A 24,909-nucleotide genomic window follows, 5' to 3' on the forward strand; every position below is an offset into this window, starting at 1 on the left:
CATCACCACCGCAGCCAGCCCGACGGGTGCTTCCTCCTCGCCTTCCCTTCGCTAGGGATCACGGAGCCCCCGGGGCTTTTGTTCTCCGGCCGCGGTCGTGCCCCGGCTCCCCGCTCCTGACGGCTGCCGGCCCCACGTCGGACACTGTGGGGCTCACGGGCATACCGGGAGAAGCGTCAAAACGCCCTCGGCGAAGGCCGGCTTCGCCGTGTGCACGGCCGTGGGGCCGCTCATCCCGCGGAATTTGCGCACTGTGCCGCAGCTATTGCCGCGGGGCAGTAGCGCGGTGCGGATGGGGTGACGGAGGATGCGGGGGGGACGGAGGGTGCGGAGGGGAACGCCGGCGCCCCGGGGGCAGCGGATAGGACGCCGCCCGCTGCGGTGTTTAGCACCTTGCAGTGACGGCAGGCCCCAAGCCCTCGACAAATAGACTTTTCCAGCCTGAAGTGTTCCTTCCCCCGCCATCAGCAATGAGAGGTTTTTGTGGTGCCTGCAGTGAGAAGTTGTCAAGACGCAAAGAAATACAACATGCCCTACCTCACTATAGTTTGGTATAAGCAGCCTTTTGGCTAAAGTCTTTCCTGCCGTCAGCACCGAAACACTGAGCAGGGCTGTGCTGTGGAAGCACAGACACCGATCGCACACGAGTGGGCCCCTTTCTCATTGCTCCATACCTCACCGTCCTCCCGCTACGCTCTGCCAAGTTGAGACTAGAGACAGCAGAGGGTCCCCAGGCTGGCAGGCTTTGCTTGCTCTGTGGTGGCAGCGTTTTACCTCTCTCTCGGCAGACTTGCCAAAGGACAGCCTGCGAGGTGAAGGCCGGCAGAGCTTCAGGGCCGCCCGCCTGCTGCACGACCATGGGCTTGTACGCTCTGCTCCTGCTTAAAGGGGGGTTTCAGGCTACGATGAAGTTGTACAGCTGCCTCAGGCTGAAAGGATCACAAAGTTTGCAATCTCGGAGCCAACTGTTAGGAGGGAAATCTAAAAGAAATATTGTGTAAAAGCAATAAATTGGTTGAAGAAAAGCAGTTGTACATTTGGTCGCATGCCTCGTAACTCACCTAGGACATGAGAACTCCAAGGCACCAGAGAACAGGGCCCATACGTCTTGTCCTGTGGCGTATATTAAATAACTCCATTTCCTTTTAAGAACTTGCTATATCCCAGTGAATAACTTGATTTCACAAATAAAATTAATATTATAGAGTGTAAGTCAGCAAACAATAGAAAAGCTCAGAGAGTTTTTTCCAGTTGTAAACATGCAGAATCCATATGGTCATTAGATACATCTGTGGGTTAAGCGCTGATTTGTTTATGCAAGCCTGATGCTTACGATACTCTTAAACTGGGACTATTCTGTCGAATGCATGTATACTGTAATCCCCTTTTACCTACCCTCTACATATGTGTTTCCTGTTTTTAGCATGCATTCTCAGTGTGTAAACTGTGGTGAAGGATATGTTATAAACCAGGATACTACAGAGCATTTCAGATATTTTCAGAGCATTACAAGCATGGTTCAAGCATATGCAAATCATCACTTACAGTTGTGCACAATGTCTCTTTTAATTTCTGTGTGGTTTTGTTCATTGTTTGTGGCATCTAATTAAAACAGAAGGGCAATAACAGATATTACAAAAAGAGTACCAATTGTTCCTGGGCAGATTGATCCTTAGAATGTCCAAACCTTATTGATGAAATCCTGTACTTCTTAATACAATCAGGTTTTTTTAAGGCTGTTATTGAAGATTACTGAAATACAAGGAAATTGAGGGAAAGCTTAATGGGGTAAGGCACTTGAAAACTCTTAGAGACACTGCCAAGGCTGAACTCATCCTGTATCTCTACTGGGTATGACCCAAAAAACATTTAAGCACATGCTAAAGTTCATTGCTATCTGGGGCAGTATCTAAGCAGGCGCTTCAATGTCTTTATATGCCAAAGTCACCTGCTGAATGTGTGTTTTGCTGCTGATTTAAGATATTTACTGAATCAGGGATATTATTTTCAGATTGCCTCATAAAAATAAACAAACTAATAAAAGTTTATAAAAGATCCAAGAACAGTTACTGTTCTAGGCAAGAGTTTTCATCATGCCTGCTTTTATATCCTTTTCCATGAGTTAAGTTGTTGGCCCTGTCATCTGTGTGACTACCTTGTTTTTGCCTTAAGTGCTGGTGTTCTCTTCAGCTTCTGCTGCCACCTCATAGCACCACTATGTGCATCATCCTGTTGGGTGAAAGGACAGTTGCTCCACAACAAAGTCTGTGGATATGATGCTGATTGATACACCTTAGAGATTTTGCAGTGCAGAACAGTTTGAATCTAGCTTGTGGCATGGGAAAAAGAGCCCTTTTTCTCCATGAACTCTCCACAGCCACTGTGGGGAAAGATCAGGGCAAGATCACTCTGGAATACAGTCAAAGCAACAACTACAGAGCAGTTCAAGAGTGGAACTGAGCTGGACATGGACCAGTCAGAAGACTTTCTGGTAAAGAATATTCTTCTATCTTATTTCCCTTCCCTTCAAGGTGAGCCCTTAAGAAGACAACATGCACACCCACTGTGTTATGGCAGACAGCCTCTGGTCTCTGGGTATTGTGAGTCAGCAACGGACTGAAAGCATGTGAAACCAGGATGAGTCAGAGTGAAGCCCCAGCAGTGGGTTTCTACCGTCTTTGCTCATGGATTTCTGTTTTCTGTTCCTGTGGTCGTTCAGGTCCCTGCTCAGGGGACTCACATTCTAGTTGCCCTCCTTAGTTCCCTTTCACAGACCCCACAAGGGTGAGGTGAGGTGAAGGGTAGGATGAAGGGTAGGATGAAGGTAGTGAATGGCACTTTCCCCTGTTTAGTCCATAGTAGAGGGCACAGTCCACCTCATAAACAGTATCCATGGTTATCGCAGGTCTGCCTCGTTTGCATTAACTATTTCATTTATTTGACTTGCTCACCCATGGTAGGCTGGCGAAAATTATTAGTTGATATGCTATTCTTTCAAATTCCACTTTGGGAACTGTTTCCTGGAAAAATACAAATCCCATTCATTTCAGCACCAGGACTCATTTTAGCACCAGAGGAGCGCTGAAAGCTGAGGACATGACACTGCAGCAGAAACAGAACTGACTCGAGGCCTCTTATTTTCAGCTGCAGTGAAGAGAGGAAAGAGATACTGTCAGCCAAACTACAAACTTTGCAGTGCAATATATATTCCCCTTTTCAACTTGATTTATCCTGATGATTACTTGGTGTTCAAATGCAATCAGGAGCTTTTGAATTTCACTGCCTATTTCTGTACTGCTGGATGGAGCCTGCTTGTGCAAGTACAGCACCCTGCTGTTTCAGGAGGCTGCATGTATGTGGAAGGGAGCAGTAGAGACCCTGGGACAAGGCATATGATGGAAGCAAGGATCTACGGCATCTGCAAGACCAGGGGCTTTCAGGGAGCCTAAGGAGAGAGCCTATGGAGAGTTGTGAGAAAATCTCCATCCTTAACAGAAATTCTCAGGACAGAGAAATGAAAGCTGAGTATAGAAAGTGAAAAATTATTTTCTGAATCCAGGAATGGTCCCACAAGAAGACTCATGAAGCCACCTGAAAGGATTTTTGAACAAAACGTATCTTGTGCTTGAATTCTTTGTGAAACCTGAAAATAGAGAAGTCTCAGTGTCTTTGACCAGAGGGCTTTGACCAGTGTAGCATAGTAAGAATTTCTATTGGGAAGAAGCATCAAGTAAGTACAACAGTGTGTTTATTTCAGTGGGAGCTGGCACGAAAAGTCAGTCAGTGTCCACAGCAGCATTGCTGACACTCCTGAGATCTCAAAAAAAAGACCACCAATAAAGGTCATTAGCTAAGGTTAAGCAGGGTTAACCCTGACCTTTCTCCAAGTCTCCAAGCAGGCAGCTCTTGAGCAAATACAAACCACATTTATTAAAGAACTCTTAAATAACTACAATAACAAAGTAGAGTGAAGTAGAGTCAAAACTGTAGATCTGTTTTATTCAAAGCATAATATTTATATATTACAGATACCGAAAGGCAGCAGAACTGGTTTTAAGGAGCATCTCTGTACCTAGATAGGGAAGGCGTACGTGAAAGCATTCTGTCCTTTGAACCACAGTGAGATGTAAATTTAAGTTTTCCAGAAAGAGTATTTTATTTCCTAGATCTTGGTAATTCCTAAGTGCTTGGTAAAGAACCACATTAGAAATACTTGATTTTTTGTTAGAGTTACAGGTGGAGTCTGAAATGCTAAAAGGCTGTTCAAAGCATCACTTAAGTCTGATCTAGTTCAGCATTAGTTTAATGTTATCTTTCCCACCCTCAACTGTTTCAAGAAGATATATAAAACCAGACCAGAGCTGATGTTTACTTTTACAGCTAATGGTTCCTCAAATCTACAAGAACTTCTAAGGAATAGATAAAAGCAGCTGCAAAAGTGATCTAGAAGTAAACATCCAGAAGAAAGCATAACTGCAATCAAAGTTCCAGCTGTTCTCATCCTAATTCTTATCAGTATTCTTTTTAATCAGGCGCATTTTGAAGTCAAAGGCTTATTTCCAACAGCTTTTGTTCATATATATATATGTAAGTCCCTTGAAATATTACAGAAGTTCTGTTTCACATCAAAATACTGTACATTGTCACTGAAATTATTAATTTTCTTTTCCTCATCCCCCATATTCTCTCTGGGCCCCTCTTTTGCATCTGGCATGTGTACTGATACTCAAGATGACAAATACTGATAACTACAGAGCTGCAATGCTGCATACTTCCATAAGGCAAAGCTTAGCCAAACTTAGTCATTGATTTATGTCCCATATTCTGTTCAGCAGCATAGGGCATTTTTTTCCTAGTTCTATACCTTTAATTCTTGCCACCTTCAACCCAGAGTGTGTCAAATTTCCATCTTATTGTTGCAGCTGTGGTTTCTTAAATTGAAAGTATGCTTCTTGAAGGCAGTGACACATTCTTCAGTTTATTCACAGATTTAAATTCTCAGTTGTTTAAAAATGCCTGAACTCATCAAAATGTGATGCTGTGGGGGTTTTGCTGTATGAAATGGTTGATACAGAGGTTTTAAAAACCAAATAAGGGATGTTGGGATGATTATTTTTGTTTGCTCCAAATCTGTAGAAAGTGTAGTAACTTAGGCAGAGATAGTAAGTCCAGGGTTCTCTTTAGCAAAGAGGTTACTTATGAAATACACAAGGTAGAAAAAGCTCTCCCACACATAAAAAGCCTTGGACAGGTGTACAGATGAAAGGAAACAAACTGTGCACTGTCTAGGTACAGTATTATTTAGGATGACTTCATAGCCCATGGTAGGAGACAGCCAACAAAGCAGACTGATTTCAGAAAAATCTATATGATTAAAATACAGAGCTGCAAAAGTTAAGTATTTTTATCATGACCTCCATTGTTTTAGGAGAGAAAAATCTTCCCAACCCCTTTGAAAGCTGTCTATGAAACATTACTCTTCCTGTAGGTGAGCTGGTGAAAAGGACCATACCTTTGCTTCAAGTAATTTCAATTCAAAGTCCAGTGCGGTAACTCGAACCCACTTTTATCATCTTTAAAAGCTAAGAGGTTAGCGTTTTCCACTAGAGCAGCTGAGACATGTCCAATTCCAGGAAAAGGCCAAGAAAATAGCTGAAAGCAGTCACAAAAAATCTGCCAGAGGACATCTGTCAAAGTCCAAAGAGTTCCAGTTATGTATGATTTCATTTGATCCCAGAGGCTAAATAATGTACAGGAAAGATTTAATAATGTTATGCAGATTAAATGTGGATATGTAAAAGGAACCAAATACAATGCCAGTTTGAAAAATCTTCATGTGCACATAGCACTATTACTGCTGCACAGTGAGAAAACACAGCTTGAGCAATAGACTATGACACTAAAATAAAAATTGGAATTGCTAGAATATTTAGTCAGGTGAGGCTATTTGATTAAAAAAGGTGACTTAATATTTTTTTCTCTGCCAGGAAATTATCAGTGGAGAGAGCCCCATTCCTGTTTCTACCTCATCACTTCCACTGCCATGTGAAAGCCTGGTAGTAAAAATGTGGTAACCAAGGATCACTGCTCACAACATTTCCAAATGCCAGTTCAAAGGAGACTTCAGCTACTAAGCAGAACAAAAATGAATGGCCTTCAGCTATCTCTGCATTATGGCATCTGGCTGAACAAGAATTGCTGAACTACAGGTATGATCCCTTTTGCCAACCCCCAACCCACTTCCAGAAAACAGTAATTTCTGTCAGAGAGGGAGAAGAGGCAGCTGGAAGGATGATGTGAATGGCCACCACAGGATCTGCCAAATGATATCAGTCAAATCTTCTGGTAGCATAATGCTCCAATGCCATGTAACACAATTTAAATACTGGCAAAGGAGTAAAAAAAAAAAAGCAGAAAGCAAATGGATCCTACGTAAAAACTTTTGTGTAGACTCTCACACAGGAAGTTAGTGTAATGTTTCCTAGATTTCTTGAAGCTGGCACTTGTGGTGGTCTTGCTTCAGCCAGTGCTTTTATCTCCCTTGGGACAGTGGCTATAGTTTTACCAGCTGAAAATTTATGCTCAGCAGTTTTTCTTTCAGTGGAAGGATCTAAGACTTTTCCTTCCAAGGTTAGGTCTTTATTTTCAGGGAGTTCCAGTATGTTTCTTAGGTTTCTCATTTCCTCTTGTTATTTCTGCTCTCATCTGTTTTGCAAATGGCCACCATAATGTTAAGCTTATCTAATGGCCAGGCCTCTGGCTGGAAGAATGCCAGCAGTATTTTGAAAATCAGTCATCTGAAAGCATTCAGAGGACATGGCCATCACCTTCTCCCTGAACCTCAAACATAAAACTTCCCTGATAAGCACACACTCCAACGCAATGAAAAGCAAAAGGTTAATCTTAAATTCAGATATTGCCTTAAGCAGCTTCCTTGGGTGACACTCAGACACTCTGTTGAATTCATCTTAATCTACAGATAATAATTCTTTTTTTTTTTTTTAGTGTTTGGAAAAGATACTGGTTGCACATAGACACAGGAAAGAGTGAGTGTCCCCGTTATGGCTTCACTGTGAATGCAGGTTTCACGGCACAGTTGTTTCTGCTTATTCTGTTAATTTGGATACTATTTTCTCTCACTGGCAGGGGAAAACCTCACACTAGGTCCATCTATTCCTAGCTTTTGAAATCAGGCATGGCCATGGCAGTTCCTACCATCAGTGTGACTTAGGGACTTTGTCACAGTCCTGTGGAGAAAAGGGCAAGGGCAGAACGATTTTCTTTCCCTTGGTAAAGGAAAGTCTGTGAAAAGGCAAGATTTGTTGCAGGTCTTTATGTGCAGACATAGAGATCAAAAATCTCATCAATTTTGCTATTGACCTCATTGATTTCTGGATTTTATTCAGGAAGAGGAGTACTGGGCCTCCAATTTAGAAATTCGAGAAAAAGCCTAAAAAACAGCCCAAGGTCTGCCTAAGACACTCTGAGGACACAACATGTGTCCATAAAGATTGATGAAAGTGCTAAGAAGGTTAACCTTGCAAAAATAAAAACAGAATTTTGTCATAACATTTATTAGTTAAGATATGAGAAGCAATTCATGTCCATCTTTTGAAGAACCAACTCTGTGGGAATGGGATCTGTGTGGAAAAATCATCCCCCATTTGAACTTCTATTGCCTCAAAGAGAAGGAATTCTGAACTTGTAGGAGATAGAAAAAACAGGCCCAAAGGAGGAAAGTGCAGTATGAAGACACCTACACAACAAGAGACTACCATCTGGAATAACCTTATTTTGGAAAGAGGGCTGACAAGAGGAAAAGAAAGATCTGCTGTCTGCTGTAATATCTGCCTGAAGCTCTTGTTGAGTCAGTGCTGACAGAGAGAGAGACGTCCTGAGAGCCTGCTGGGAAAAGTCTTTCCTAGTTTCCAGGGATCAGTGCTCTGGGATCTGCTACTGACCACAGCACAAAGGCTGCTGAGTCACTGAGCACCAGTCAAACAGTTCTCACTGTGATATAGCAGAGGACACAGAGAGCAGGGATGTAGGAATGCATGATGGAACTAGAGGAGGTATCATAGTAGGCAAGGTAAAAGTCTTCTTGGGAAAGAAAAACAGTCGTACACTTAATACTGTTTTATTAGAGTACATGGTATAGCTTAGCTTATTTATTTTGAGTAAATAAGCACATATTCAGGAGGAAGCTACATTTAAGTGACTTTAGTAAAAAGTTAAGCTTAAAACAATAGTTAAACAGGTTTAAACAGGCACACCTCTAGGGGTATCAGCTAGTAACCACATAGGCTGCAGGTCTGCTTTGGCACGGTCATTTGTTGATTAAACAGACCTTCTTGAGGCTGAGGAATCCAGATAACAGTAAGGAGGCTCCCTCCAGCTCCTAATTTGCAGGACAAGGTCCTCTACTAGCTTTCCTGTCCTAGGACTGAGACAAACAAACAAAAATAGAATTTCTGGAATCCATTGCATTTCTGAAGAATATTGTTTAAAAATTAGACCATAAGAGATTATTATCATAGGCATACCACTTTAGAACAGCTTTCCTATAAGCAAAGCAAGATTGGGGAAAACCTCTCAAACAATCCCCCTTACTGTAAGACACCTGTTCTCCTTAAAGCACTTTTTTAGTGGAAGTCACCCCAGCTGAATTAAATTTGTTTCCCTTGGGCCTGCATTTTCTTTAGCCAACACAACAGCTGCACCATGTGGAGATGAGCCACAAGAAGTGTAACAACACATGTTTGTGATTGCTGTATCAGCTTTGGCAGATTTAAGTGCAGAGGTCTTTAGCTGTTTTCTTACTAGAGAGCCAGCTTTGCAATATATACAACATCTTGCAAAGTAGTAGCAATAATATATATAGTTCTATGTATTTCTTGTACATGCTGGTACAGTAAAACCAGAAAAGAACTGACTATTACTTATAGCTATAAATACTGTATTAAGCACAAACATTTTCTTTTGCATGTAGAAGTAGGAACAGAAGAATGGGTTAACTACAGCAAACTCCCCTGAGATTCCTGTGCTAGCTGTTATCCAGTCTTGCAGAGACACTCAACCATTCAGAATATACAGTAACACTGTTATTTCAAAGCTGCAGTAAATTTAATCTCTCCAAGAAATTGCTGAATTCCTGGAAAATAATGCATAATCTTGGTTTAGTGGGTATTTTTTTTTTCTCATATCAGGAACAGGTGCCAAAAACTGGTCTTGTGGAGGCTGATTCAGTATACTTCAGAACTTTTAAAGTCTTTGAGGCATTTAATTCAGAGCTTTTGAGTATCCCACACCCATCTTGGTCTTGAAAGATCGTTTTGAAAGGTCAAGAAAAATGCCAATAACACAGCATAGCATCAAGCCTTTATAAATATAATGTGTTGTTCCTGTTACTTTGTGTAAAACCAGTGCTGTATGTTTGTGGGTATACTAACACAGTCGTGTAACTTAATTCTACCTACACGTTTTCTCACTTAAAATTGCTATACCATTGCATATTGTATAATACATGATGCATATTATACATAGATATTGTAATGCATTATACATTCATATGCAATGCATATTATACAACTTTGCATAAGTGTCCCTGTGACTCAGAACAGCTGATTTTCCCAGAGTCTAAAATCTCAGATGCTTAGTTTCTATTCCACAATAAGGGGACCACTTCTACATTGTTAATCTTCTCTGATTGTATAATTTCTAACCTAATGAACCAATGACACATTATTAAGAGGTTATGTCAAATAAATGGTAATGTCTAATGTGACCTGCCTCTAATTTTGTCTTTTCCTCCATCCTCCTGGGAGATGAATTGGGCCAAGAATGGAAACACCAGCCAAGCAAAAATCTGCCTTCATATTCACACTCCCATGAGAAAATTAGACAGGACTGTCTTTTGAGAACTGACCCCCAAAGTTGTACCTTTGAAAGAAGGACTGCTGATGTTAGTAGATTTTGGATCAGGTCTTAGAGACATTCTGCCTAGTTTGAACTGCATAGAGCAGTGATTTATTTATAGTAAATCACTCCCTTACAGTGAAGGAGAGACACAGCATATAGTAAAACATAGTTTGGCATTTTTATTCTGTTTCAGTTTTTCCTTGTTTAATCTAGAATTCAAATTAGCACATTCATTTTAAAGTTAGCTTTAAGGAATTCAAACTGCATATTGTTAATCTGGTAAGAGCAGCTTAATACCACCAGTGTAACAAATTAGATCATGGAACTACAGAGGAGCTCAAGGATGAAGCAATAAATGTTGTGCACTGGCCAGTTCAAGGTTACACAAAAACATTAAGCTCCCTCTTGTTTAGAAGACATTGAAATGTGATATATGAACACAAAAGAAGTAATGTCTTTAAATCTTTAAACGATTAGCAGTTTTACTCTGTAGGGATCTATGGGAGGAGATGGAACTCCACCCTGAGGAAGATAAAAGACCTCAGTTTTCTCGACTGGAAGGAGTGATTCATGTTAGGTGGAAGTGGTATGCATGTGATATTCCTCATGTGGTAAATTAACTGTTTCCATTAAGAAAGCTCCTAGCATATGGAATTGCTCCATTTTCCTCATCTCCACAGAGAAAATTATGCCAGCCACCAAAACTTCTTTTTTTTTTTTTGCTAAATTCAAGCTGGGTAAAAATGGGCCATGTAGATGGCTGTTGATAAAATTTTTTTTGACATTAAAGAAATCCATTAATCTTCCTCTAAGAAAATTATTTTTAGTGAAGGAATAGTGGAAAAAGCTTAGTTCTCAAATCTAATGGGGTTCACTAGCTCTCTAGATAGTAACTTGCTTTACATTTTGCCGTGGTCTTATAGGCTGACCTGTGTACACTCAGTCATTTCAAAGTTTTGTTTTCAGCAGAAAGTTCCCTTGCTCAGTAATGACAGTAGTTCAAGTGCTCATCCTGGGTAGCTGTGAGGAGGTCATAAAACTCTCCTCTATTGAACCAAACCAAACTTGCTTAAAGGAGATTCAAACGAGTGCATCATATAAAGCCTGTTCTGTGAAACTTTATTATTTGCTGGTTTGCTGTTTCTTTAGTACACGGGCTGCTGTGGGGAAGGCTTCCCGCTGCTTTTAAGAGCAAAATGGGAATGTAAGTGTAAATTTTAATGTTTTTCTTGTTTTGGATATATTTTTACTTTCCATGGGACCTTGCCTTGTAATCGGACCCATTACTTCACTGTCAGTCATGAAATGGCTGTTATGTCCCTGAACTTTTTTTTTCGGTGAAGTTCTAAGACTGGAATTGTATTTAGGTTTTGGGGTGTTTTTTTTTAAAGTGTGACTGTACATTTTATACAAATAGCTTATTTGGACTTGAGTTATGATCTCCTGGCATGGTTTGATTGGGAAAGCTGGAAAAAAGTAAGAAACTGAAATTTTGTGGTTTCTGGATTGTAAAGCACTCGGATGAGTGATTCTTCCTCATAAAAAACGCTTGCTTTGTAATATTTATGAAGGAAGCTGGAGACGCGCTTCAGAAATAAATAGGAAGGGTTTTACTAAAAAAAAACCCCAAACTCTATAACTGAATAAACTGTAAGCATTTCATGGCATTGCTTTTGTAGCGCTCAGTATTCACGATGTGCTTTCTGGTTGTATTGGATTCTCCTTATTTGTCATTAGTTATTCTGTAGTTTGGCTTCCCACCATTTTATACTTTTGTAAGCACTTCTGTAAAGGGCTCACGAGGGCAAGGAAATTTCCCTCCTTTGAATCTGAAAGAATGGGTCTTGTAAGCCTCTCGAAAGCATTGTCCCTAAAAAGAAACTTAAAAAAAATCCTAAAAATCCTAATCTTCCCTCAACATTTCTGTCGTGTACTCTTCAAACCCTCAGCTCAGGAAGTAAAGGAAGATAGGAGAAAATCCAGCTGTCAGGGAAGTGGAAGCCTTGGGCATGAGGCTGTGTGTATTCAGGCAGCTGAAGTTCATTTCGTGTAGTACTTGCTCCATCAAGTAACGATGATTCAATCTTTCTTTAGTTATTGATACTTGTTTCCACTTCTAGCGCAGGCATCAAGGCTTGCTTGTTAAATGTTATTTATTTTATTCTCCAGGGTGTGAGCACACTTCTCTGCAGACTGGAGTGCAGATGGTTGCTCCAACAAAGAGGTGGAATATTTTTGTGCGGAAGGGAATCCAGAGTAACCCTCAGTATTACCACAACAACAGTAATTGTTTTACAAAGCAAAATGAGATTTTTTTTTTCATGCTAATGACAATCTGTAGATCCCACGAGCACAATCAACGCAGCTGTAGTACAGACTGGAATATCTTCTGTGGTCAACTGTAAATAGCAACTCTGTATCCATGGTTTATTTTTACCATAGTGTGCTATAATAGGAAAAATAGCAAATGGTAAGTCTATATATAGCCTGTTACCAAGACTGTGAGCTAAATGGTTAGTCAACAGAAAAGTTGTATCCCAATCAACAAATGTCTTTAGGTCTAGTGATAATATTTTGGATATCAAAATAATGCATACTACGTAGTGAGAGAAACTGTAGCAGTGCAGTTAATATTTTATGGGTCTTACACCTCTTTTTAATGTCAACTAGGAATTTTGTGAATCATGCTGATTTTAACAGAGTAAATACAGATGGCAGAATCTGTACCTATATTGCTTGACTATGTATTTTCTGCATCTATCTTTTGTTGGACCAGCAAAAAGTCAATTTCCTTTTAGGTGACATTAATTAACCATTAAATTATGAATACTTCAGGAAAAGAAGCCATTCCCAATTGTTCTTTATTCCTAAATGTGTTTTAAAACTCGCTATAAAAATATAAATTTTATTCCAAAATTGAGAATATGCTGTTCTTTTACATTTTATTTATAACTATTTTATGACTGACAGGGTTAGGAAAGTATATAGCAAATTCTTAGATAAGCCTTCAAGGCTGCTTCACATTAGACATGATAGGTAGGAAAAAAATACAAGGAGAAGTAATTTTTTCTTATCTTCTGTATAAACAAGCCAGTATTTCATTCAAGGCCTTTTCCTTAACTTCCAGCATACCAGATCGCTATCAGGCAGTCACAGGGAGAGACATGCAAACATGTTGTTGTTGACTATTTGTCTACTGAATTTATGAATTGGATTCCAAGGAAAGCAGGCTCCTGCATTCTCTCCATCTTTGTGCTTGCTTGCCATTCCTTGCCTTTCTCCCCTTCACAACCATTTGTGCCTTATAAACTAATATTAACCATGTTTGATGAACAGCTGGAGGTCTGTCATTATCGTAAGTTCCTATTTTTACAAAACTCATGGGTAGAGGAGGGAATGGCCTGTTTGTGGGACTGTCCACCCCATGGTAAGGGAAAAGTAAGGGAAACACTGTCCTTAGGTGCTGGATTGGGGACCACGCTGTGGAATGGCCTGCATCCTTTTGGGAGCCAAACTCCTCCTCCTGTGAGCTAACAGGCAGGTGTGATGCAGACACAGCATCCATGTAACTCGGTGGGGAACGATACAGGGATATTAAAGGAGAGAGCACCCTGTGAAAGAACTGGCAGGGTGCCATGGTGAAGGGCTAGAAAGCATATGGGGAAAAGAGCTGGGATGTGAGAAGCACCATAGATGTGATGAAGGACTAGGGGTATTTTGTTTGGGGAGCACAAAGTGTTCATGACATTTATTTCTTGGAAAACATGTACTGTTTATTAACTCTGCTGTTTTCTAGTTGCGTCATGTACTCGTTACGATGCACTTTGTTTAAATGAGCCTGATTGAATACCTTCTGAAGTAAATGCTGCTTTTATTTGCTACCAAAGGAACAAGATAAGGTCCCTACTATAACATACGTAATCTATTTGCAAGATGTTTATGAATGACTTTGAAGTATAGATTTGTAATTTAAATCCTAACGTTAGTAATACCTGTCAGAAACTCAGACATGAGCTTCTCAAGAAATTTTTATACTTCTTGGGTTTATTATGCACTACATGCAAGTGAGGCAGGATTGACATGTTGGAACCTTTTTGTTCATGTATGTAGGGGTTTGGGGACTTTCTTAGTTATACAGCACCTAATATTTGTCCATGACATCATGATTCCTGGTTTCATTGCAGTATAAGTAATTATAATATAAATTATTTTATCTGTTTACAAAACTACATTATAATATAAAATAATTACAGTACTCAAAACCTAAGTATGGTCTTCATCCATCCTTTAGTCTAAGGAATTATATTTGATGTTGATGCCAGTTCTGCAGAGAAGGGAGTCCTAATTAATGCTGATAAATTTGTGAAGTGGATGAAATACTTCAGAAGAAAGAGAGTAATTCAGTTAGTTTTCTCCTATATTTTTAAGATTGGGCTACATTAAGCCTTTTCTTACTCAGCTGCTTTCCTAGTAGTGTTAGATAGTTCCACCGTTGGAAGAAATCATGGGAATACTCATGTAGATTGTCTGCAGCTTCCTCATCTCCATCTTGTCTAGACAGCAGCAATCTCATAGTGTATTCATGCCTCCAGAACATCTAGGCTTCCCTTGACTAGGAAGCCTGAATGAGGTAGTAGAACAGAGGGAGTCTGTTTTCCCTTTCAAAGTTCCTTCTTTGCCAGTGGCTAGGTACAGTATTGTAATGAATACCAAATCAGTGTCATATTTCACAGCACGGTTCCTAAATTCATGTCACAGGGGAAAGGTGAGATGGTGTTATTTATTCCAATGTCATGGACTAAAAATACCATTTGAAATTATAAGAGTTGAATAAAGTGATCTTGCAAAACACTGTGGTATATATGTTATCTTACTGATATTTTATTTTCAGCCTAAACGTACTTAGAAAGGATTCTGGCAGCTGCTTAAGACACAACTGAAATTTCTATAAAAAAGGCATGGAATTAGTCCATACTTTTTTGGCACTGCCTGCCTCACCAGGTTATAAAGCCAGGTTACTTAACTTTTTCTCTTTCAGACATCTTAGGTTTTTTACGTGCTTTTCTTCAATGGCATAGATGGAGGACACTCCTGCCACCCTTTTACTCAGTTACCAAGTAGTCAGGGTATTTTTTGGAAATGAGGATTGCGGTATTCAGTAGTTTTGAATGAACAGAGAGAATATCTAAATCTGCTGTTCTGGGACAGATTTTCTTTAGGCTTGTTCTTGTCAACTGTTGTTTAAGGGGGAGGTAAGAGTGGCAGATTAGACTGTTTAGCCTAAATTTTTGCAGCGAAAGAAGTATTTGTGTGAACGAAGCACTTCTTGGCTCCCTTTCTTTGTGTTGCTGTTACAACTATAATATAGTACCTGTATTTTTTTTTCTAAGAATCCTTTTCCCTGGTTTAATGTATAGTTTGTGGCAGGTTTGGCTTGAGAGGGGGAAGCAAAACCTGCCTCCCCTGAAATAACCCAGACAAAATATTGCCTTAAAGATTTGTGTTAAAGGATGTGGAGACATTCCAGGAGTATTATAACCAAAAAGGGATGTCAGACCTGTTTCACTAGATGAAATTGGTGAACTGTAAATAATAACTAGTCAGTGGGTATAGCCAAATACCTTGTAAAACCAAGCTGCACACTAGCAACATGGTATTTGCTATCAGCTTGACCTCACCTGTCCTAGAACTGGGAGATGGGAAGTCTTGTGGTTCCTCCCCACCACCTTCTAAGGCACTCGTACCATACTGCATCTGAGGCATCTGCTGGCTTCCTCTCCTGGGTGGTTTTTTTGGCACATTCCACAGACTGTTGTCTACAGTATGGACACATCTGGCAGTACTGCTGGTGAGCCACTCTGGCTTGTGGGATGATACTTGGGAAAGCTCTGCATTAATTTGTTGTGCAAAGGACGATGTTCTATTGCAGTTTTTCCATGACTCAGAAAAACAAAGAAACCTAAAAGGTCATATGGTGGTGTGTGATTTGTTTTATGGGTTCATTCAATATTGCCATTGTGCATTTGGCCCCACCACAGTGAGTCAACTGGGTTGGATTGACTCAGACAAAGTAGAAGACTTGCACAACAGTAGGATTTCAGTCATTCAAAATTCCCTTGCTAATGCACATCAAAGAGATGAAATTAGGTACGGAGTGCACATTTTTTTTAGGGGTAAGTGTTGTAATACTTGTCCATCAAAAATCAGTTTGAAGTGGGAATTGGGCATCTCAGTATTTTTATGGAACTTGCCTAAGTGTTTTACTACCTCAAACTTCCATTAGTTAGGCAAATAAACCTTCTGTCAGGAAAGGATACAGAAAATGGCTTGAACATTTACGCTTTTCTTGTATTAACTTGGCTGGATCTACTTGGATTCAACAGATCCAAGTACACAAGCAGCAGAAAGAAGCTGTAAGGCAGTGAAATTGCAGGTAACTGTCACAGGGTGCTCTGTGGCCTAAAATCTGCTGCTTGAATAACGACATGACAGCTTCCCCTGGCCTTGCAGGGTAACTCGTGTGCTTTGGCACCACACGCTCAAGCGCGAAGCAGCAGCACTTGTCACCTCAGAGCTCTCCCGCGCCACCCGAGCGGGGGGCAGCTCCCCCGTCCTGCCCTGACTTCAGGCTTCCCCTTCGCAAGCTCTGGAGCCAGCTGCCCACTGAGACATCACCTTCCAGCGGAGGGGCTGGCGCCGCTCCTTGCCCCGAGCCCACAGGCGGGCGAGAGGCGCGGCCGCCCGGCAGCGTTGCCCCGAGGCCACGCGGGTGTCCGCGGGGGAAGAGCCGCCCTCAGGCGGCGGCGCTGCCCCAGGCTGCCCTTCCCGGACAGGGCCGCAGCTCCCAGTCCGGGCGATTGCGGTGCGGGAGCGGAGACGGGCGCGCGGGCTCCGCTCGGCGCGCGCCCAACCCCCGCAGGGCCCCCGCGGGTGGGACTGGTGGCCCTACGAGCGATACAACCTCCCGTGCTATGCCCGCGGGCGCCGCGCGGGGTGTGCCGGAGCTCGGGGCACCCCGCATCACTGTCTTCTCCGCCCGCTTCCAGCCCGCGAGCGCGGGGCGCGCATCCTTGCTGCCGCTCTGAGGCGACGTCGACGCACGCCCTAATCAGCGCCCGGTGCTGGGCGGCGTAGCCACATGGGCGCGGCGCGGAGGCGAGGTCCCCGCCGCGGCGGAGGTTGGCGGGTGGGTGGCGGGGTGGAGAGCGCGGCAGCGGATGGGGCGCGGGCCCGGAGTGAGCGAGCGGCTGCTGAGCCCGACTCCGAGCTGCGCGGGGTCCGGCGGGCCGGGGGGCTCGGCGCAGCATGGGAGGCAAGCAGCGCCTAAGACGGTAACGACTCTCTCCGCCGGCCCCTTCCCCGCCAGGGGAGCGGGGTGAGGCCTCGGTGCAGGGGGCTGTGAGGGGGTGGCAGGACAGGGACGGTGCTGAGCCCGGCCCGGCGGCCGGAGGGTTGTGTCGCGTTGGGGAGGGGCTACGGTACGGGAGTGTCCCGAAGTGCTCGCCCCGGTCAATGCCCAGGTGAAGGCGAACCCTCGGGGGCTGGTTGAGTTACGAGAGGAACGTTCTTAATGCGAAATGAGGCAAACTTGGTCGCCAGGCAGAGCCCTCCGTGGGCTGGGAGTCTGTGCACTCGATACTTCAGGTCTGTGGCAGGAGCCAGCACGAGCTCTTTTTCCATGCTGGAAAGTGCCCTTGTATGCTGCTGCTGGAGGGATGGATGCTTGTGGGGGTGGGCAGGGCATAGTTGCAATTGCAAATCAGGGAGTGGGAAGACGCAAAAATCAGGAGTATTCTCACAGTAGATGTATTTTCTGAAATATGTAGGCTATCAGGTCATATTAGCTACTATGCATGATGGTTTTGTTTTCTTTTTTTCATGATTTACCATACGACTTCTTAGTACACAAAATAATTTTGCTTTAGTCGTATTGAATTTAAATGTAATCACATATTTCAATCTGAACAATCCTTTCTTGGGTGTAGTTGTAGTCTACACAGGATATAATTGTGTGGTATACAGAATGTATAAAGGTAAACAGTTTACATATATACTTACTGTTTTAGAGCTCTAATTTTACTTTAGCTTCCTGATAATGTAATGAAAAATCTAGGGACTACACAATATAAATTTGTGGTAGTAGATAATAAATCAATTTTTATGTTCTGCTTTAAAACATTTGCATTCTACATTTAGAGCCTTTAAGATTCTTTAAAAGCAGCTTCCTGCAGGATGACAGGCCTGGAGAAGAGTGCAGTCTTGAACTTCCGATAATTTCTCCTCTAATAATACATTAAGTGGCAGTATCTACTACAGAAAATTTTGACCAAGAATTGGTTTGTAGTTGCTGTGTTAGGGTGGTTTTAGCAGGCAAGGGGGTGAGGAGGGACAGGCCTACACTGTAGATTCAGGCTGACAGTCCTGTATGTCTCAAATAAAGGAAGTAGGACAGGCACCAGCAAGGGTTTAGGAAAAGAAACAGAAATGTCTGAGTAATAGTCAGTGTCACCAGCACCAGTGCAAAACTTGGGATCTGGTGATATCAAAGGACTGAAAATCAAACTGTAAAGTTAGCATAACCTACAAGATGTTTTTGGGAAGATCTGGGATTTGCTGTAAACTTACTGTCTAGCTGCAGGTATTGTGTCTGGCCTAGTTGAAAGTGAGAAACTGTTTAAATCCTTAGATTCAGTCAGGAAGAATTAGAAAACTGATGAGGGAATGTCCAAACTCTGGCGAATTTTTATACTTCACATGGTTTTTGAAGCTTATTTTTGGAAGTTTGAATGTGATGAGAACTCAGTGGGTTTGTTTCTTTAGTGGAAGAAAAGATTTGAATTCAGTTTTTCATAAGAACTCAGGTTTGCATAAGATTTGAACAGAGTTTTTCATAAATGTGCAAATATATCCCCTTTATCTGTTTTTTACAGTTTTCTGATTGTTGGCATTCCCAGCTATTCTTCTAGGCCATCCCCTTCTTCTGCAAGTCCAGAAGGAGTGCAGATTATTTTTTGTGGGCTGACTTTTTGATGCTGTCCTTGGATGCAGGAGTGGCTTGAAATGGACGCACCATGTTTACTTGGGAAAACAGATGAGAGCACTGGAATTCTTCACTTTGGTGCCCCTTGTCCACAGGAGCAGTTACTGAAGGGATCTACTGGCATCATACCTGTGGTGCAAGAGATCCATTTAGAGGTAGCAAGAATATCAGCACTTCAAAGCTGCGTGGATGTCCTAGAATCTCAGTGTTTCCTTAGAGGTATAGGGCACTTTTATCCCCTCTTCCCTATAAGGAACACACAATCTGCTTGTGTATTGTGTAAATCTTTAAAACAACCCTTCAGAAAGTAGCAGTGATGATGCCCAAGTGACAGTCCAGGCCATTGTGACTTTTCAGGGGGGACGTTGTCAAAACAACTAGCTTTCTTCTTTGACCAATGTACTGCAACAGTAACAAAACACTTTTAAGGAAGAGTCCTTTTCAGAATAATTTTTTTTTTTTTGCTTTAAATAATAGTTTAGAGTAGGTGGTCTGAATTTATGCTGAAGAGAATTTGTGCAGTAGTTGACACTGTTTTCTTGCATCTGAATTTCTAACTGTACTTTGGATATGTTTTATATTTTCTTATCACACTAAAAAGGACATTCTCTCTTGAAATAGTTACAAAATTTGTCTTGTAACTTTCCTCTCTTATTATTGTTTTATTTTTCTGTATGTGTTGGCATGCTCATGTATGAGGAGATAGGTTGCATACAAAGGAAAAGCAAAGTAGTTAGAGAATTCTCTCAAATACATATTTCTTAATCTTGCACGCTGCTGCCAAATAAAAGGCAGCTTAACAAGCATGGGGAGTGTTAATTAAAGTTCTTCAGCTCTTACTTTAAACTTAGGCAGTTTAATTTTCACTGAAGTGTAACTTTTCAGGTTTTGTGGGAAGAGGAAAAACTTGTTCTTAGAATATAAACTGTGTGTGAAAAATACATAGTTTTTAATGCTTGTGGCAATGGACACATTGACAATTGTCAAGTTCCTCCTGAAAATGGTGGGACAAAAATGTACGTTTGTTTGGGTTTTGTTGGTAGAAAACTAAATGTAAGTACACTGCGCAGTGCTGTAAACTGTCTCAATCTTGCTTCTGCTTGTGTGAACAGTGTAAAGCAATGTCTCAGGACTTTCACATGGCACCTCTGCTTCTGATGACTGCAGTGATTTCTCCTACTACCTTCTCTTTTAATATATCAGTATAATTGATCCCTGCCATTCTTTTTAAATGTTTCAATGTGCTAGTTCTTCTGCAAAGTAAACCACATATATTCACGTTTGTTGAAGCAGCTGTCCAGTTTTCCGTAACTCATGACAGTAATTGATGGTGTTCTATTCTTTATTCCTGCTTTATTTTTCTTTTGAACCTTCTGGGTTTTTTTAATGCCTATTTCCGTAGCATATCACCAATTTATTGTGTAAAATCTATATATAATGACTGTAGGACTCTAAACTCATACTTTATTTTTTTGGTGTTAGGAGGGGAAATCTCTTGCTCTTTCAGGTCCCAGTTCAGATTTTTCTGATTTTTATGCTGAGATTGGTAGTCTGATCTTTTTGCTATATGGCAGTTCTGATCTTTATACTGGGATTGGGTGCCTCTTACTATTTCTAGATTTTCCTGCATTTAGTTTTGTGAAGTTTTGCTGATACAGTCAATGGCACGTAAGATTCTGGTCAGGCTAAGTATTAATGTTTACTCCTATCAACTGGATTTATAAAAGTAAAATTATTTGCTAGGATGTATTTTTCTTTTTGAGGGACTAGTTGTTACGCAGAAAGTCAAACCTCCTTGGAATAAGAAAATATTTTTGACAGCTCTTGTCCCAGAAGTTTAGTTCGTCCTTCTGATTTTGGGAACAGCTTTCCTTCTGGAAGACCTCTAAAATAGCTCATACTCACTACCTAATGATTGTCTAGAGAAAAAGAAACTAGAATGTCTTTCTGCTCATTCTACTTCTGAACTTCTCTGCATCTCCTTTAGATTTTTTCATATATACATGTATATATATATATACACACATATATATGTATGTATATAAATATATGGCATTTGTGTCCTGTTACAAGACGTAACAGTGCCTGAATTTACTGATTTATTTGTTCTGTTTTAAATGTTTGTGTTATGAAAATAGGGGATGAATGAGGGAGAGGAATAAGACACTCTTTCTTTCTCTCTGATCATTCTTGAGCCCTTTGTCTCTTCATTTTGCCTCCTGACCACTCCTCCCATACCCCCAGTTATGAAGCTAATTCTGAAGTCTTAGCTGTGTTTCTCTATCCCTAGTTTTAGTTGCTTGTTTTTAACCAACAACATATTTTCAGTCTCTTTGTTTTGTATTCTGCTTGGTGCTTGGCAGCCAGTTACACTGGTTGCCACCTTCTTCCTTGTTTCTCATGAAGTTTTCATAAACGCTTTCTTTATTGCAACCCTTCAGGGTATATCGTGTGCTGCTCTGTAGTTCAAGAGCTGAATATTCTATTAAACATCTAGAAACAGAAATCATTAAACAGTTTGAGTCATTAGGATATTTCTATGGCTCAAGGAGCTGCGGTGTTAATACTCTCACTTGAACAGGACACAGTGTTTGTGAAGGAGTGTGAGGTGCTTTGAGCAGTGTATTTGGTGATGATATTCCTGAGGTGGACATACATTTCTTCCTGCAAATAGGTTTTGTGTTTAGCTGCTATAGTGTTAAGTACACTTTGGTCTCATAAAATGTTTGTCAGAGTTGGGTATTATGAAAATAATTTTAAAACTACTTCTTTGCTCTCCTGGTTGCCTCTTAAGTACTCCAGTTAATCTATTATTTGACAATGACATTGGTTTTGATCAGTTTATGGCTGTTTGTGATTGTTTCCATAACTCTTCTCAAGCACTCCCAATGCCTTGGGATTAATGGAGACATTTTGGTATGGATTTTTTATTTTTCTTTCTCATTTTAGCTCATTTTGGTGAGTAGATGGAAGTGTACTCTTTGTAGGCATCTCTGTGCAGGGTTACTGTGTTTTCCCTTTTTTTGCTGTTACTAAAAAGTTCAGTCCCTGTACTGTTCTGTTGTGCACATCTTCTCTTACGCAGCTCTTCAGTCAAGTGAGAGACTCAGCTAAAGGTCGTGCTTTTTATTTTTTGGGGGTCTGCTTGTGTCATAAACGTACTGCCTGTGCTTTTTGTTGGTGGCAAGCAGAGGATGATTGCAGCAACTTATTCTTGAATGCTGCCTTTAAGGCTTGCTCTTCAGAGAAGAACAAATTTTAAACAAAGAACCAAAGTTAATTACTTGTTACTTTAATACTTATCTGCAAAATATTTTTTCTTCTTTTATTTGTCTCCACTGACACTTGTTCAGTAATGAAATATGTGCTTCCTTGCAAGATTTAAATTCCATCTTTCTGTTTTCTATTGTCAAACCAGCAGAGTGAGAGACTGAAAAAAAAAACAGTTTTGTGTTCTTGTGTTTGATTTCTAGGCCACTTTTGTGGACTTTATTTAACTGTTCTCATTTGAATTTTCAGCTGTTTTTCTTCTAATGAGTTGTGCTTTTCCTTTGCTGTGAAGATTTTTATTTTCCCTAGACACACATGCTTTCAAGCTTCCTGCCTGTTTGCTGTAGCAAACTACATGGTCTTTGCTCATGCACCTTTCCTTACTAATTGTGGATGCTTTTTGTAAACATGTGCACCTTTGTGCCTCCTCCTTGCCATTGCTTCCCTTGTTTAACACCAATCCATATGACCTGTGTGCTTTTACAATTACTTTAAAATTTTTTCTTTACTTACATGGTTGGCAATTAGAAGTCTTTTCTGACTCAGGGATTCCCTCACTGGTCATGTCACTTTAATTTTTGATAATTCTGTATATCAAAGAATTGCATCTCCTCATATGAAGGAGTTTCTCTTTGATCGCTATTCTTCCCATATTATGATTGGTCAGTCTTTTCTGTCCATGCCCTCCCCCCTTCTTCTATTTTGTATTAATTTCCAGGAAATTGCTGTGGGATAATATTTTCCATAAGTTCTCAATGATCTGCTGTGTTTCAAAGTTGTTTTTTTTTTCTTTTCCTCCTCCTGCATATGGAATGCATTGTCTATATCTAACACTACGGCACCAGCTATTCTTCAACTCATCTTCTGCTTTAATAGTACCCTTGGCTATCATGTAGAGTTAACTTGTTATTTCAATCTTGCACCAAAATTCCCTATAATTTTTAGGGTGAAAGATTTGCATGTTGCAGCCAGCCTGCCTTGCTGCAATGTAAATATTTGTGGTTATATTATTTTGTGGTTATATTTTTCTGTGCTACGTTCAGTGTGTTGGCTCCATTGCAAGCTTGCAGACAAGTTGTGTTCTGAGATCTGCCAGGAGTCTAGAGGGCTGGATAGATGGGAATGCTGGAGACTGGCAAGGTTAGGACTGCTTGTAAAGGACAATGAATAGTGGTAAGAGAGGATTGAAGATGCTGGAAGAAATCATTGGGTGTTACTGAGTGATTTGAGACTGTGCGAGAGAGAACTAAGGGCAAAATATGGTGGGTTATGTAATGAGAGATTTTGTTGCACCTGTCCCTCTGTACATTCACAAAGATGCAAGAGGGGCTGCCCCAACAGCCATTACAGTGCTCAGCTGTTGGAATTTGGTGTTTTGCTGCCACCTGCGAAGGGGAAGTCCTACCATGTGCTCCCAAAATCATCTGGATTCGGAATTCTGCTTTTAGCAATGTCACTCACTTGCTTATGCGTGGTGCAGTTTAAAGTGAATACTTCATGTGGGTGAAGAATTGCTTTATACTTCCTTAGATAACAGCCTGGCATTCTCTAGGCAGTAATGCGTGTGTTGCTTGCTGACTGCTTTTTGATGGAAGGTGAACTTTACTGTATTTTTTTGTCTGTTTCTACTTTAGCAAAGGAAGTGGTTTGGGCAGTGAACCCATCCCATGCTGCTTTGAATAGGGCAAACATTAGTGGGAAAGTAATAATGACAAAAATTGTCATAACTTTATCCATCTTATATTATAGTTGATTAAAATTTTATTACTAACATCAATCAAGTATTTTCATTGAAATATATTTTTCATGATAATCTTTTTTTTCTGTCTGCTCACTTGTGTGAAAATTTGCTTGGGTTTTGTCCTCCTTCTCCAAACAAATAAATAATTTTTGTCCTTCTTTTAGCAAACTGAAAAAGCTAAGTGAAGACAGTTTAACAAAGCAGCCTGAAGAAGTCTTTGATGTTCTGGAGAAACTTGGTGAAGGGTAAGTTCAGCTGTTTATAAGGGGATGGGATCAGAGGGAAACAGTACATAAAGCATATGTTAGAATATTAAGGTACAGAGAGAGTGATTGTTAATGTCCTAAGGAGTACTTCTAAAGACAAGTTTTAATAATAGAGCAAATGCATGCATCAGGAGATTTCCGCAGTCCTCAAATATTTAATGCATTTTTGTTTGTTAACACAGCAAAGGTCCTTGCATCTGTACTGGAATTAGATACTCTAAATCTTGGCAAAGATGCATTCTTCAGAGGCACATCTTTCCTGACATCCCAGCAGAAATGATCTTTTTGCACCCTGAAAAAACCCTTGAACTTCTGCATGAACATATGGCTTCTGTGACTTTTCGTGCATAACGGAAATGAGAAGCAGTTTGCCTTGTTTTTAAATAATATTTCCTCTCTTATTTCTAGGTCTTATGGTAGTGTGTTTAAAGCAATACACAAAGAGTCTGGACAAGTTGTAGCAATTAAACAGGTCCCTGTGGAGTCAGATCTTCAAGAAATAATTAAAGAAATCTCTATAATGCAACAATGTGACAGGTAGGTATGACATTTCTGTTCCCTTTAGAAGAGTCTATGTGAAAATGTATTTATACTTGTGCATATAGCTAAAATATATGCAGCTGCAAACTTTTTTTCATGAAAAAGTAAATTGTACAACACAGACTTTTAATTAA

General features: G+C 40.7%; 1 protein-coding gene across 1 annotated transcript in view; it reads left to right on the forward strand.

The window, feature by feature from the left end:
- The first annotated feature begins 18,978 nt into the window (after positions 1-18,978).
- The window catches only part of STK3 (serine/threonine kinase 3), a 120,600-nt gene continuing 114,669 nt past the window's right edge, over positions 18,979-24,909 (forward strand). Inside the window, exons 1-4 of the mRNA XM_029959283.1 lie at positions 18,979-19,177; positions 19,905-19,974; positions 24,134-24,214; positions 24,644-24,772. Of these exons, the coding sequence (XP_029815143.1) occupies positions 18,979-19,177; positions 19,905-19,974; positions 24,134-24,214; positions 24,644-24,772 (479 nt within the window). The remainder of the gene's footprint in view (positions 19,178-19,904; positions 19,975-24,133; positions 24,215-24,643; positions 24,773-24,909) is intronic.

The sequence above is a fragment of the Manacus vitellinus genome, unplaced genomic scaffold (assembly GCF_001715985.3).
Source record: "Manacus vitellinus isolate BGI_N305 unplaced genomic scaffold, ASM171598v3 scaffold_1_pilon, whole genome shotgun sequence".
NCBI classification, from domain to species: domain Eukaryota; kingdom Metazoa; phylum Chordata; class Aves; order Passeriformes; family Pipridae; genus Manacus; species Manacus vitellinus.